The sequence below is a fragment of the Schistocerca gregaria genome, chromosome 2, assembly GCF_023897955.1.
Source record: "Schistocerca gregaria isolate iqSchGreg1 chromosome 2, iqSchGreg1.2, whole genome shotgun sequence".
NCBI classification, from domain to species: domain Eukaryota; kingdom Metazoa; phylum Arthropoda; class Insecta; order Orthoptera; family Acrididae; genus Schistocerca; species Schistocerca gregaria.
Window position 1 is genome coordinate 919,782,558 of NC_064921.1, and position 16,762 is coordinate 919,799,319.

The 16,762-nt window shown below is 38.6% G+C and overlaps 1 protein-coding gene across 1 annotated transcript in view; it reads right to left on the reverse strand.

Moving 5' to 3' along the window:
• LOC126335351 (brefeldin A-inhibited guanine nucleotide-exchange protein 3) overlaps nucleotides 1-16,762 on the reverse strand; it is a 295,547-nt gene that overhangs the window by 191,809 nt on the left and 86,976 nt on the right. The window contains exon 10 of the mRNA XM_049998536.1: nucleotides 10,230-10,414. Coding sequence (XP_049854493.1) covers nucleotides 10,230-10,414 — 185 coding nt within the window. The remainder of the gene's footprint in view (nucleotides 1-10,229; nucleotides 10,415-16,762) is intronic.

The following is a 16,762-nucleotide window of genomic DNA, read 5'->3' on the forward strand; positions in this document are numbered from 1 at the left end:
GAGCTGATATATTTGGCGCAGCAAAACAGTGCTGAAACCTGCCATGGACAGTGCAAGTGATGCAGAGTGGGCGGCAGAAAGCCAGACACAGTTGCTTTGATGACTGTGTAATGGGCCATACCAGAGAGGAACATTTGCAAAATCTTCATTGATTTTCCATCACCTCTTGGAGAATTGCCTTCATTGCAAGCTGGAAAAGTGCAGCTTTTCTTCCCAAGAGTGCATTTTTTTTGGAACACATGCTTAGCAAAGATGGCCTTGTCTTGACAGACAATCACATCAAAGCCATCCTCAATCTGCCAGCACCCAAGAACCTGAAAGAATCTTCAATCTTTCTTGGGTAAGATTCAATTCATTCCTGGAGCTGTACACATCTGCCCTCCTGTTATCTAGCTTCACCTGAAGGGAGTTAAGTTTGTCTGGTCTGTGGATTGTCAACAGGCTTGTCAGCCTCTCAAGCTGTGTTTATGCTCTGATCCTTGTATGGCTTCTTTTATGTTGCGTAAAGCTTTAACCCTGGTCTGCTACCTGTCCCAGTACAGATTTCATGCAGTCCTGTTCCACTGGAACCAGATAGCACGTCCTTACACAATGAAAATGCTTTCTACTGTGCTGCATAATTATTCATAGGTGGGAAAGGAGGCCACTAGCTATTATTTTCAGAATCAAAAAGTTTCACATTTTCCTATGTGGACTGAGATTCCTTATCATCACTGACCACAAGCCGCTGGTTTCCTTATTTGGTCCTTGTTCCAAGCAACCCAACAGGAATGCCCGCCCACCGACTGCAGAGGTGGGCCCTATTTCTCAGTAACTGTTGCTACAACATTCATTACTGCTCCACAGCCCAGCATGCCAATGCTGATGTGCTGTCACAGCTACCACTGGGACCTGATCCACAGTTAAATTGGCAGAAGACTCTTGTGCTTGCATTGGATGATGCCTTAGAGTAAAACCTATCAGACTTTCCATTAACAGCAAGAGGTGTTGCAGCTGTAATGGCTACAGACACGCTTTTCCACAAAATTGTTTCGGCAGTCCAAATGGACAGGCCGGAATGCATCTCTTGAAGTATGGATCCAGCATGGCATACGCACTTTCTCCTACATGACTGTTTTAAAGTTGTCAGGGGGTCCTCGTACTTGCCACAGAGGAGAAATCCTTCCAGAGGTTGTCCTGCCGCTTTTGAACCCATGCATACTTCACTTACTGCATGCATCAAACTTGGGTATGAATCATATGAAGGCATTAGTGCAATGTCATATCTACTGGCCGGCAATCGATTGTGACACTGAATGTTTTAGCGTGTGCTTGCAGGCACTGTTTGCAGAACCATGTTGCACTGACATGCTGGGTTTCTCGTTGGGCAGTCCTGGATCACCCTTGGGACAGGGTGCACTCAAATTTGCGGGTAGGAGATGAGGTACTGGCAGAAGTAAAGCTGTGAGGAAGGGTGTGAGTCGTGCTTGGTTAGCTCAGAGGGTAGAGCACTTGCCCGCGTAAGACAAAGGTCCCTATTTCGAGTGTCGGTCCGGCACACAGTTTTAATCTGCCAGGAAGTTTCATATCAGCGCACATTCCTTGCAGATTGAAAATCTCATTCTCATTAAGGGACCCTGCTTCACAGCACTCCAAGCTCGATTTCACCCACAGACTCTGCTGATCACCATCCCTGTGTCTGCTCTAAGCCCAGTCGTTGTAATATTGTATTATTCTGTTTTTGGTTTTCCCTTGCTGTGGAATAAACTTCTTGCCTATGCACACCTGCCGTTATACGTTATTCGCCATTAACAGACACAACAGTTATCACCCTGTGGTTTGACTCATTACCTCCAATGTGTTGACTCCACTCATTGGAACTGGGACACACAGTAAATTCAGTTATCTTGATTTCCTCTAATAGTGACTTAACTATGTGAGTAAACTATGCATCCTACCACAACTAGCAATAACCAATCACTGTAATTAACATTTTTCTTCTCAGCGCTAGAATGAGTTACAAAACTAATATTTCGGGCATTGTTGCTAACTTTCATCACGAAGTATAGCTCAAATTCTGAGTAAGTTTTCCACAATCTAGTAGATGATTACATTAACTACATAACATATAAACATGTACAATGTATGTCAGTTAAAATGTAAAACAAAATTAAATTTTAAGATGAAAGTGTTCCTAGCTATATTCATTTTTTAAAGCTTGTATGTAGATTTTCCTGTATAATGCAGGTTTAGTATCACCTATGAGTATTATACAGGAAGTAATGTCAATCCGGATTTAATAAATTCAAGAAACATATTTTTATCAAAAAATAAATCACATACAAAACTGAAGCTTTCTTCATTTCTCTACATTATCATATAAATTATTTAGGCACATCAAATTCCTACCATCAGATTTAGAATTTCCATGTCGTTATTAGCTGTCTTTAATCCATTAAGTCAGTTCCTCACAGTATTCTTCATGTTGGCACCACTTCTGAAAGGTTCCCTGCCTGAGAACTGTTTGACTTTGATGAGAAGATGAAATTCATTAGGAGCAAGGTCCAAGCAAGGCAAGACTATATGTTGGATGATCCAAAACTTTGCACTGAAACTGTGCAGCAACTCTCTGGTTGCAACAAATAAGAAAGTATATACTGTTGTGAATAAACACCATTTCATAAGAAAGCGTTCCATGTCTATGATTTTGAATTATCACAGCTTGGTTGTCATTATTGATGTGGTGGTTGATAATGTTATCATCATCATTCCAATAGTACCGGTAGTCTGATGTATCTTGCTACTCTAGTGTATCTTTCTCAAGTCTTTTCATATCTGGATAATTACTACACTCTACATCCAGTTTAACCTGCTCAGTACTTTTTAGTTTTGGTCTTCCTTTACAATTTTTATTCTCTTACACTTCCCTCCATTACAATGTTACCTATTCCTTGATGCCTCGATAATCTATCAAAATTACCCCTTCTTTTAGTAAAGCTTGTCATGAAGCCCATCTCTCCATGGTGTGATTCAGAGTAGATTTCTTGGGTGTCTCTACATCAATCTGCATTCATTGTCATGTCTTCTGGCATGGTGTCCCATTGGATGCTGTTAACGAAGGTATAAGCATATAGAATAGGTTCACATAAGTGTGAGTGGTTTGAAGACTTTTTAAGGTATGGAGCCCAGTATGTGCCCACAACAGCGAGTGTTCGAGACAAAGGTATTGTCAGGAGTCTCCCATAGATCTGTGACAGGACTGTTGTTGTTCTCTGTATACATGAATGATTTGGCGCAAAGGGTGAGCAGAAATCTATGGTTGTTTGCTGATGATGTTGTGGTGTCTGGAAAGGTGTCAAAGTGAGTGACTGTAGGAAGATAGAAGATGACTTAGACAAAATTTCTAGTTGGTGTGGCAAATAGCATCTACCTCTAAATGTAAAAAATGCAAGTTAATGCAGATGAGTAAGAAAAATAAACGCATAATGTTTGGATAAGGCATCAGTAGTGTACCCCTTGACCCAGTCCCATCATTTAAATATCTGAGCATAACATTGCAAAGTGATGTGAAATGGAATGAGCACGGTCAACTTTGGTTTATCGGGAGAATTTTAGAGAAGGGTGATTCACCTGTAAAGGAGATAACATTCAGGATGCTAGTGTGACCTATTCTTGAGAACAGTTCGAGTGTTTGGGATCCGTACCAAGCAATTTAGAGGCAGACTGCTGCATTTGGCACCAGCAGGTTCAAACAACAAATAATAGTTATGGAGACGTTTCGGGAACTCAAATGGGAATCCATTGGAGGAAAGGCTACATCCTTTTCGAGGATAGCTAATGAGAAAACTTAGAGAACTGGCATTTGAAGCTGACCGCCAAACAAGTCTACAGCCACTCTATTTCTGAGTGGAACATAAAAGGAAATGACTAGTAGTGGTACAGGTTACCCTCCACAATGTGCCATACGATGGCTTGCGGAGTATTCATGTGGATGAAGACGCAGAAATCCAATAAGAGAACACTCTAACAATCCCAAAAATCAGTTTTGACGTTAATACAGTTTGTTTGATTTCTTGAATTTTTTAGGTGATGAGGGATGATATGAACTGAGTGACTGGTGATCAATCTCTGGGGTGATATGAGGTGGTGCTGCTTGGTCTTGCGGAGAAGTGAGATTCTCATGTTTCATTTACCTGTAACAATATGAGCAGGAAAGGCACTTCCATGCACAATACTGTGTTGAACATGTCTGTGCGACAGCCATTCTCTATATTTTGCATTGATTACTCAGTTTCTGGGGAACCCATAATGCAAAACTTTTGTTACAGGCATGATGTTCGGACACACTTTCACCAAACAAAGAATTAAAAATATCTGGAAAAGTAATATGTAGCTTGTCTAGGGTTTCGTATTCGTCTTACTGAAATTTATTCTTCTATTACTGGCAGAACCATTATACTCATGTAAATATCACTGCAGATTTACCATTTTGATAGGAACTGTGAATGCTTAACAATGAGTTAAGTGCTTCAGCGTTTACTAAATAATAAGAAGCACCCCATTTATCAATCAAGTAAATCACAAATGAGTGGTAAACGTTTCAGATTTATGTTGCATGATGTACACCAGTTTAAGCCAACAGAGTGAGAAATCTCTAATGTACACGGCAATTTCATGAAAACTAGTATCTGCACCCACTCTGTTGGACAACATTAACAACCAGTATTACTATTAAGAACAATCAAAATCCTTCTCCTAACCCTGAAAATTATTATGAGCTCAACTCTCGTGGTAAAGCCTAAGGATTTGAGTAGTGACTGGAAATCTGCAGAACAAACCACAGTCCACCATCTAAAAACTGATCTCGACATTATAACCCTACCTGTGGAAAAAAAAGTCTCCACCACTGTTGTATTTTGAAATGATAGGATTATCTGGCAGAAGGACTCCACAAGCTGTAAGGTTCTTCCACCTACGAACCTTGCCACAGTGACCTCATTCCAGTAATCCAGCAGGATCTCCAGTCACTACTCAAATCCTTAAGCCCATCCCAGAATGTCTCCCTAGAGTCAATCTCTCTACTCACCCCTACCACTCCCCACACTTTTACCTTCTACATGCTTCCTAAAGTCCATAAACCAAACCACCCAGGACGCCTCATTGTGTCAAGTTACTGTGCCCCCACTGAGAGAATCTCTGCTCTTGTAGATCAACACCTTAACCTATTACCTGGAATCTACCCTCCTATGTAAAAGATACCAACTATTTCCTCCACCAACTCTTCACAGTTCCTGCATCTTTACCACGTGGTGCCCTGCCACTATTGTTAAGGCATTACGTACAAGCAAATCTGGAATAAGGCTATGGGCACCCACATGGCACCAACGTATGTCAACCTATTCATGGGCATCTACAGGAATACCTCCTAAAAACCCAGGATTCCAAACCCCTCACAAGGTTTAGATTCACCGAGGACATCTTTGGAACAAGAATCAAAGGCGAGGACACCCTATCCACATTCCTCCAGTACCTCAACAACTTCTCCCCCATTTGCTTCACCTGGTCCTACTCAGTCCAACAAGGCACCCCCCCCCCCCCCCCCCAAAATTGTTGACCCCACCTCAAAGATGACTACATCAGTACCTCCATTCATAACAAACCTAATAACCACCAGTACTACATCCACTTCAACAGCTGACACCTGTTCCATACCAAGAAGTCCCTTCCATACAGCCTAGCTACCTGTGGTCATCACATCTGCAGTTAGGCCTTAATGGCCAAAAGCTTTAATTGTGAGAGCCTTTGTGTTGTGCCCATTGCGACTCAGCATAACCGGCTATATGGCGAGAGGCTTCCTTTACCTGGATACAGATTAGCTGGCTGCTTTTCAAGGAGTTCTTTGAGGAGTGGGGAAGTGGCCATGTACATAAAAAACAGTATTCCATTTGAATCTGTGGGCATATCATGACACTGTACTGAACAGGTATTTGAATGTTGTGCACAGGCAGTTGACTTTAGTGAATCCAAACTTCTAATTATTGTTGATTATAAGACCCCAAGACTTAAGAGCATTTCTGCTCAAGCTGGAGGGGGTTCCTAGTTCACTTTGTAGAAGTGCCAAAAATTAGTCATGTTTGGTGACTTCAATATTAGTTTTGTATGTGATTGTGCAAGAAAAAAGATGTTGGAAGATCTCCTAAACTCTGTACAGGATGGCAGCCAGTCAAGGAATATTTTAGGGCATTAGTTTAATAAATTTATTTCAAAGGCCCAGTGGAATCTTTGCAAGTTTTCTCCCAGAGTAATTCACACCATGTCTATATGACACAAGACGCTTGTCTTTCGAAACTGAGGCAGTTCTGTCCAGTTAAAGCTGATAGGAAACACCCTGAGCACTCTGCTGAAACTACTAGCAAATTCACGCAATTAGTTTCAGCCAATAGCGTGCACGGGATATCGATCATGTTTGTGTCTTGCGGCCACCAATCTAAGTCAACATGAACCCTTTCCCCTTCCACTGCCCATTTCATTTAATCGTTTGACCTCCTAGACTGGCCTGAACCTGCTAAATTCCGACCCTAGGTGCACCTTCATTGTACTTAATTTCCTGTTTTGTCATTTAACGGCAGCCCTGGATGCTCACTATCACATCCTGGCCACTCGACCTCCTGCACACTGCCACCACGAGGTGTATTTAACAACCTTCTTCCCCCTTCCCTCCCATTCTATACATTAACAACTGGTGTCAGAAGTTCCTCTTCCCATCCCCAAACAATGTACTCTTTTAAAATTGGTGCTAGAAGTTGGATGTAATGATTATATCCCCCCTTCCTGACACAAACTTTTTTACAACTCATATGGTCTGATGCAGGCTGTGTTTTTTGCCAACTAGGGTGCAGGGGAACAGTAGCACAGCCATAGACAATATTTTTATTTATTCTTAATTACCAGATGGCCATTCTGTTAGTAAAAGCATGACTGGCCTTTCAAACCATGATGCACAAATTTTAGCACTAAAAGGCCTTTATACTCAAACAAATGTTACATATATTTACAAACTATGTAAAAAAGCTAATCCAATGGCAATAGGGAGTTTTTTTAACCTCGTTAAGGAACAAGAGTAGCAGGATGTTTACAGTGCCGGTAACATAGATGACAAATATATTGCTTTCGTTAACACATTTCTATATTGATTTCGTTAACAATTTCTCATGCTCTTTGAAAGCTGCTTTCCATTAGAATGTTCTAAACAGGGTACTAGCAGTAAAAGGAAGCCTGCATGACTGACTAGTTGGTTGAGGATATCACGTAGAGTGAAGTGAAAATTATATCAAAATGTTAGAAGTAGTCACAATCAAGCTACAGTAGCCCATTACAAACAGTGTTGTAAAGTGCTCAAAAACATTATTAGGAAGGCAAAGAGTATGTGGTATGCAAACAGAATAGCTAATTCACAAGATAAAAATTAAAACCTTATGGCCTGTTGTGAAGGAAGTGTCTGGTCAGCAGCACAAATTCAACAATATAAAGTCAGTTCATCCTAAAAATATTTCTGCAGAGACAAGTCAGATATTTGCAAAGTATTTAACAATCATTTTCTGAGCACCGATTGTGAATTAAGGGTATCGTGCCTTTCCGAGATTGATGTCTGAAATACTCCTCCGTGATACTGACAAGGGAGAGATTGCGTCAATAAGTAAATCACTGAAAACTAAGGACTCTGGGGTGTCTAGCAGAAAATTACAGTGCTGTTCTGCACACGTTACCCCTATACTTAGCCATATTTATAATTTTTCCTTTAAGAATGGTCAGTTTTATGAACAATTAAAGCATTCAGTAGCAAAGATTCTTTATAAAAAGGGAAAAACGGATCATGTAGATAATTTTAGATCTATTTCTATCAGTGTTTGCTAAAGTTGTTGAAAAGGCTGTGTATGTAAGAATAACTGATCATTTTATTTCATATAATTTGCTATCAAAAGTACAGTTCAGCAACAGAAGTGGTTTAATAACTGAAAACACTATATTCTCTTTCCTCTGTGAGGTACTGGATGGATTAAACAAAAGGTTGCAAACATTAGGCATATTTTTCATTTAACTGAGGCATTTGATTGTGTCGATTACAAAATATTGCTCCAAAAGTTGGACCATTACGGAATACAGGGAGTAGCTCCCAACTGGTTCACATCATACTTTAACAACAGACAGCAAAGGTTAATATTCACAGTGTTGAGAATGGCTGTGATGTGGGGTCTGCGTGGTGCACAGTCAAATGGCCCCTTGGATCAGTGTTGGGACCCCCTTTTCTTTATTTATATAAATGATATCCCCCTCTGATGTTGTGTGCAACACTGTCTCTGTTTCCAATAGTGCAGTTCATGACATAAGTTCATCGCTTCTAGAAAATAAATTAATGCTAAATGACAATAAGACTCAGTTTTTACAGTTCTAACACACAATTCAACAAAACCCAACATTTTAATTTCACAGACTGAGCATATGATTAGTGAAACTGAACAGTTCAAATTTATAGGTGTTCAGATAGATAGTAAACTGTCATGGAAAGCCCACATTTAGGATCTTGATCAAAGAGTTAACGCTGCCATTTTTACTATTCGAACGGTATGCGAAGTAAGTGATAGTATGACATGAAAAGTAGTCTATTTTGCTTATTTTCATTTGCTTATTTCATATGGTATTATATTTTGTGATAACTTTTCCCATTCTCAAAGGATATTTTTGGCTCAGAAACGGGTCGTTCGGACAATAAGTGCTGTAAGTTCGCGAACCTCTTGTCGGCCCCTGTTCACTAGTACGAGTATTCTGACACTGGCCTCTCAATATGTATATTCTTTACTGTTGTTTCTTGTTAACAGTATCAGCTTATTTCCAAGAATTAGCAGCTTTCTCTCAGTTAATACTAGGCAGAAATCCAATCTGCATTTGGATCGCACTTCCTTGACACTTTTGCAGAAAGGTGTGCAGTATACCACTGCATCCATTTGAAGCTACCACAAGAATTCAAAAATCTTAGCAGTAATCCATGCACTTTCAAATAGAAGCTGAAGAGTTTCCTCATGGGTCACTCTTATTCCGTTGAGGAGTTCCTTGAAAAATTAAGCTGATTCCTATGTTATTTTGTTAACAGTGTTTACATAAACTTATGGCTTGTCTTTTTTGGGTTTATAAGCATTTTATTTTATCTGTTATTACTTTTACGTTGAAATTTCATGCACTGACACATTCCATGACCTTGGAGATTTGCTCCTACAGAACCAAACAAGTTAGGTTTTTTTTTTTTTTTTTTTTTTTTTAAATTACATACAATAAAGTCAGAATGACAGGATATGTTATAAACATATCTGAAGATGCCCACCATAGACTGAAATCTATAGCCTGAGAACAAATTTTTGTGATTATAAATAGAAATAAAAGAAATAACTTACACGTTTCCTGGATCACGGTTCATGAAACTTCCTGAAACCATTTCACCAACTAGCGAAGTGTTATCCTGGCTGTGATGGTAAGCATATAAACTATGAAGAATTTTGGTTGGTGCAGGCACAAAGTCTCAACCAATAATTCCTTGGGCTTCACTGCTCGATTTTGAAACATCTCTAATACAGAAATCTTCTACTTTTAGGTAATTTACAGTGGTATTCTGCACATTAATGAAGTTTTACCGCTCTATTACAGTTAAGATACGCACAACAGTTTTTTTCTGGGTTGACATTTTAATCCATGCAAAGTTTCCCATTTGCCGTCAAAATAAACACCTTAATAAACTAGTCCAAAATTAACAGTGACCATCCTTATCTTTTATAATTTCTGGGTTAGAGCAAAATAGATCGCACATGAGCAGAACAATTGCTAATATTCAGAACAAGTAAACACCTCAAAAGTTGGATTTATTTTATATCCAACTTCTCACACCTTTTAAAATGTTATTCTATTCTAGTTGTTCTTCCACTTTTCATTTAACCTTTTCACTTACAATATTAGCTGTTTTGAGGGCACACTGAAAGAAAGCAACAACAGTAATTGTTTTTAAAAGAGTAACCCGCTATTTGACTGTGTATAACTACATTTATCTTCTGTACTCTCTAGATTGTAGGTTTTTATGTTATTATCAGATACAATGCTAAAAGTTGTTAGATCATTATTGAGTCATATTTGTTAAGGCAGTCCCTCTTCAATGCGGCATGAATGTTAGTGTGAGCTTCCTATTTGGTGAAAGGGTTCAGACATACCTTTGTAATCACATTGATGTAGTTCTGTGTAGAGTGTGTTTATACGATCCATGTAAGTATGAGTAATCCCCTTTCCAGTACATAATTCCTCCAATGATCCAAGCAGAGCACCAACACACGAAACACTGACATTTGATACTGCCGAGTCACTGCATCTACTGCATTCTTCAATTGAGTCCATCACCCTGCAAAACAAAAGCAATGAACATATCGAAAAAAATATATATTACTTTGTTGTTCACCCAGCATATCAATAACCCTGCCCCCCCTCCCAGCAAAAAGAATAGGAACAGTACATGCAGACGCAAAGTTGATTTTTGTAATCAGGGGAACACAGTTGTTGAGCAACACAAGAGAACTTTCTAGACTGTCAGTTGACACTTCCTATTTGGAACCTGACTCCTCAAATCAGAGCTCATAGTGTCACCTGCAAACATGTCTGCCAACGCCAATACACTATAACAAACCACCAGTTCACTTGCAGTGATCGAGTCATGTGGTGCATGTACATAATCAGTTTTTAGGCATGTAAGTAGGCCATTCAACTACCACTGGTTGTAGTGGGCCTTTACATGTTAGGAAGTACCAAAAACTTAATCAGGAAAATGTGGCTGGCTGATCACTGATCTAAAAAGAAAGTATCTGTGACATACTAAAACCCTCACACTAATGACTTAGGCTGGAGTCCTGATGGCATACAAAATTTTAATAGTAATTCTGACTACTAAACCCCAAAATGCAGACCTCATTTATAGCTACCCATGCATCAGACTATAAAAGGCACTTTCTTCAAAGTAGCATACCGTGTCATGCAAACCATAAGTACCATATGTTGGAGAGTTTTGTGTTACAAGAATCCATTTGACTACATAGCTGGCCCTGTATGGAGACACACCAGAGGGACTAGGTCCTGCAGAAGGGACTGGTATGGTGTACACTACAGCTGAACAGCTGCTTTCCCTGACTTCAGTTTTTTATGCCTCTTTGCCAACTGCTCACCACCTCACAGTTGCATGGCTCTCTGACTCAATGGAAAGATGACACTGACAGGGTAATGGTACATGTGTTTCCTGCAGGCCTTCTTGACTACCATATTTGCTTCTTTGTTTCCATGAATTCCTTAGTGCTCCAATACTCAGTAAAATGACATATTTTCTCTCGAAGAAGAAGTGGATCTCTGTATATTTTGGATCAGTTTATGTGCTGTGTAAATCTTCTATAGTGATAGTGGGTCACTAAGGGAACACAGATACATGAGAAATATCATCTTCAATGATTCTTCATATGCTCTGTTGTTTTCAGGCTAGGTATAGGTCAGCAGTAAACACTGAAAAATCCTTTAGAAGTTCAACAACAGACCATATGTAGGAAAGACTACAGAGCAACCAAGGGTGTCCTCTTGCTTTAAACAATCAGTATACACTAACATGGAATTGTGATGCTCATTTAAAGCATTGCTGTTAAAAAATACGTACAGCTACACTTGCTATGCGTTCTATTGGAATACACTTAAGACTAAATTATTTATGGGTCTCTTCAGAAACAAAAGTGGATTTTTACTCCAATCTTGGTGTAAGGCATTGATTTTTGTCATATACATTTCTAAAGAATGTCGAAATGCCTCATTGTTTAGTGACAGTTGTTAAACAGTTGTTAGGAAAGTGGAAAGCACCAGTAACACAAGAAAGTGAAATGTAGTCAGATTACAGCTCTTTGATGCTTGTCATATCATGTCAGGTTGCCACCAATAGAGAAAGCAGCTCTCCATTCTCAGTATAAAGGTGGGAATGGGATAAGTCAAATATGCTCCAGTGGATAGGATGGACTCTATCTAATCTATTTAAAACTGACCATACTGCAGACAACATACATCTGTGATCAAGCCACGATCACAAGAAGGTTTCATTAAATTGAAGTGGACATGTTCTGTTTGCTTCCAAACCACGTGGCTAATACATTTTAAAATGTGAGGTGCTCTGGAGCTCCCGCAGCGAGGCGACTGCGCGAGTTTTAGTGTTCTAGTAAAGATAAGCCATTTTAGATTATAAAACATATATTTTACTACTGATTACGTGGTAAATAGGTGTACTAGTGTGCCTTTTAAGTGTACCATTAAAGGTTTCATTTTTCTTAACGTAATATAGCAGATAATGCGAAAAGATTGTACAGTGGTATTTTCTGTTTACGTTTAGCGCAGCAAATCTATAGAATTTCATTTAGTTGTTCTTTGCTCTCTCCAGCGATTTAACTGTAGCGTACCTCTTCATTATTTAACTAGCATTTCCGGAAAGTAGTGTAAAGTTTTGTTGTTTCAGAAGCTTTGCACTGTTGTTTTTGTTTACACATAGTTGTGTAAAGGCCAAATCTGTGAACCATATTTTCGTGGTTATCTGCAATTTAACTGACTTATTCTTAATAAACTATTACATTTATCATGAGTGAAAAGTGCTTGACTTGTGGTAGAATTGTTAGGTCGGGGCTTTGGTGAGATGGGTGCTGTAGTTTTTTCGATGTGGGTGACTGTAGTGGTGTGGGAATAGGGGAAGTAAATGAGACTCATCAGTGGTTTTGTAGGATTTGTAGTAAAGATAGGAAGATACTAGAACAGGAGGGGAAAATTGATGCCCTTCAGGCTGAGTTAGACAAGGCCAGGGGAGATCTTGACAGGTTAAGGAGCGAGAAGAGTAAAGAGAGGTGGGAAATGGCAACAGGCAACAGGAGAAAGAGGCCTAGAACTTTGCCTGAGAGTTTCGTGGTGAATGAGCAAAACAGATTTGACCTGTTGCTTCAGTTAGAAGCTGGTGAGCCTCAAGCAGTTGCATGTTTAGACAGGGCACAACAAACTTTCAGCATCAAACTGAAAAGTAAGAATGTACGGAAATCAGTAAAGAAAAAGAAAGTGTTGTTAGTAGTTCCCATGGCAGAGGTGTTGGCCATCTTCTGCACGATGAACTAGGATCAGAATACCAAGTCACCAATATTTTTAAACCTAGTGCTGGTCTTGAGCAGGCGACAGAGGATTTAGGATAACTTTGCAAAGATTTCACTAAGGAAGACACGGTGGTTATAGCGGGTGGGCCAGGTAATAGTATTGACAGAGATCCTGAGTACAGTATAGCATGTGACCTGGCAAAAATTGCATCAGCATCGAAGCATACTAGTGTTGAGTTTGTATCTATTCTTTGGAGCCATGACCGGCCTCATTTGAACTCTTCTGCCAAGAGAGTTAATTTGGAGTTGGAACAGCTTCTTATGTTTGGTGCGGGGTCACACATTGGTGTGGTTACTGTTGATTCTCTCAATAGGTGGGATTATACTAGGCATGGCCTTCACCTCAACAGGAAGGGAAAAGGCAAACTAACTGGGAAAATAGCAGGAAAGTTAAAGGGGGGATGCACTGTCATGAGTCATAAAATACCAGTGGTTATAGGCTTCAGAAAAGACACTTTTTTAGGGTAGCGATGACAGAAAGAAACCAAATTTTAAGAGAGGTTAGGACTGAGATTAACCTTCAGTTTGAGAAAGAAACCAAAAAACATAATTCTAGCTAATTACATCAGCATAAACAGCTATTGGTTAAGAATTTTCAACAGTCAGCAGATTTTAACTCAATGTAAAATGTCAGCTATCTTTATTGCATCAAAATATTCGAGGAATGAGAAATAAAATTAATGAATTAATTATCTGCATAGATGAATTAAGAGTCTTCAAAACCAGCTGACATAATCTGCCTCTCTGATCATCATGTGACCACTGGTATAGAACTTTTAAGTGTTACAGGGCTTAGGTTAGCATCGCACTTTTGTAAATCAGAAAGGAGGAGTGGCCACATTCATCAGGAACTGTCATAAATTTAAGAACACAGACGTTCATAAGTTTTGCCTAGAACAGCATATGGAAGCATGTGCAACAGAAGTAGAATTTCACAAATAATCCTTCATAATATTAAGTGTATATCGAGCACCTGCAGGTAACTTAAATCTGTTCATAAACCACCTTGAAGATGTACTGGCCCATTTAACAACCAAAAACAAAGAAATAGTGGTTGCTTGTGATTTCAATGTAGATTTTCTTAAAGACTCTCCCAATAAGAACTTATATGAGTTAGTAACACTATCATTCAACTTAATTCCCACTGTAAAGTTCCTCACTAGGGTAGCCAATTGTTCACAAACAGCCATTGATAATATCTTTATAGAAAAGTCCAACGAACAAAATTATATTACAAAATCAATAGTCAATGGCCTCCCAGATGACATGCAGTTCCTTCTGTTAAATGTTAATACTGAACAGGATATAAAATCTATTAAATCTGAGCTCAAGAGGGTAATCAATAAGCCAAAAATTGATTATTTTAGGACACTCCTCAGAGACATGCACTGGACTGATGTTTACAGTGCTCATGGCATGAAAAATATAACACTTTCACTAATAAAGTGCTTACCTTATTAGAACACTGTTTTCCCAAAAAACTTACCAAGGTTAGAGAAGAGTCTACAAAGAAACCATCGATTACTCAAGGAACAGGGGTATCTTGTAAAACAAAAATAAAACTGAACCTGTCAATCCGAAACAATTCCAATGTTGATGCTATAGCACATTACAAGAAATACTGCAAAATACTAAAGACTGTAATGTGGACATAGTCATATCAGATATCAAAATAAAGACAATATGGGAATAGTGAAGGAGGAGACCGGTAGAACCAGACATGAAGAGGGACAAATAGCATTAAGACTAAATGATACATTGGTGACAGGTGTGTATAGTGTCACAGAACTTTTTAACAAACATTTTATAACTGTTACTGAAAAGGTGGAGTTGTCAGGATCTGTAGATGCTGCTATGGAATACCTCAGACCAGACATTTCAAGTAACTTCCATAACATGAATTTGACCCTCACTACCCCAGCAGAAATAATGTCCATCATAAAATCTTTAAATCCAAAACATCTAGTGGGTATGATGAAATATCAACAAAGCTAATTAAAGAATGTGATTCTGAGTTAAGTAACATATTAAGCTATCTGTTTAATCAGTCATTTATCAGTGGAATATTTCCTGAATGGTTGAAATATGCTGAAATTAAGCCACCGTTTAAGAAGGGAGATAAAGAAATAGCATCAAATTTCTGTCCAATTTCACTTTTGCCAGCATTCTCAAAAATTTTAGAAAAAGTAATGTACAGTCAGCTTTTTAACCATCTTATCTCAAATAACATACTATCAAAGTCACAGTTCGGATTTCTAAAGGGGTCTGATATTGAGAAGGCTATCTGCACTTACAGTGAAAATGTGCTTAATTCATTAGATAAAAAATTGCAGGCAACTGGTATATTTTCTGATCTGTCAAAGGCATTTGATTGTGTAAATCACAATATCCTTTCAAGTAAATTAGAATATTATAGTGGAATAGGTAATGCTGCAAAATGCTTGAAAGCTTATATCTCTGGCAGGAAACAAAAGGTGTTCTTAGGAAAGATACATGTATCATGCCATTAGGCATCATCAAACTGGGAACTAATTACATGCGGGGCCCCCACAAGGTTCCATTTTGTTGCCCTTACTTTTTTCTTGTGTATATCGATGACCTTTCATCAGTAACATTACCAGATGCCAATTTCGTTTTGTTTGCCGATGATACAAACATTGCAATAAATAGCAAATCAAGTGAAGTCTTAGAAAGATCAGCTAATGAAATATTTGTGGACATTCATCACTGGTTCCTAGCTAATTCTTTGTCACTAAACTTTGAAAAAACACATCACATGCAGTTCAGAACTTGTAAGGGGTGTCTCAAGAGTATATGCATCACATATGATGACAAGCAGATAGAAGAAGTGGACAGTGGTAAATTCGAGGATTACAGCTTGATAATAAATTCAACTGGGAAAAGCACATCACAGAACTGCTGAAATGTCTTAACAAATCTCTATTTGCAATGTGAATTGTGTCACACATAGGGGATATAAAAATGAAGAAGCTGGCATACTATGCTTAGTTTCATTCCATAATGTCATATGGGATTATTTTTTGGAGTAATTCATCAAGCCAAGCTAAAGTTTTCTGAGCACAAAAACATGCAGTAAGAGTTATATGCAGTATGAACTCAAGACCATCCTGCAGAAGCCTGTTTCGGGAACTAGGGATATTAACTACTGCTTCCCAATATATGTATTCCTTAATGAAATTTATCATTAAAAAATTATCAATTTTTCAAACCAACAGCTCAATTCATGGAATCAGTACTAGAAATAAGAATAATCTTCACAATGATTTAAAGTCACTCTTGTACAAAAATGTGTGCATTATTCAGGAACACACATTTTCAATAACTTGCCAGCAGTCATAAAAAGCTTAACAATCAATGAAATTCAGTTTAAGAGAAGCCTGAAGGATTTATTGGTGGCCAACTCCTTCTACTCCATTGATGAATTTCTCAGTAGAACCAACTGATTTGTGTGTGTATACACATATAAGTACAATATAACTTCTGCACAATTTCAGTGCAGTAATGTGTTCATTGTAAATAAG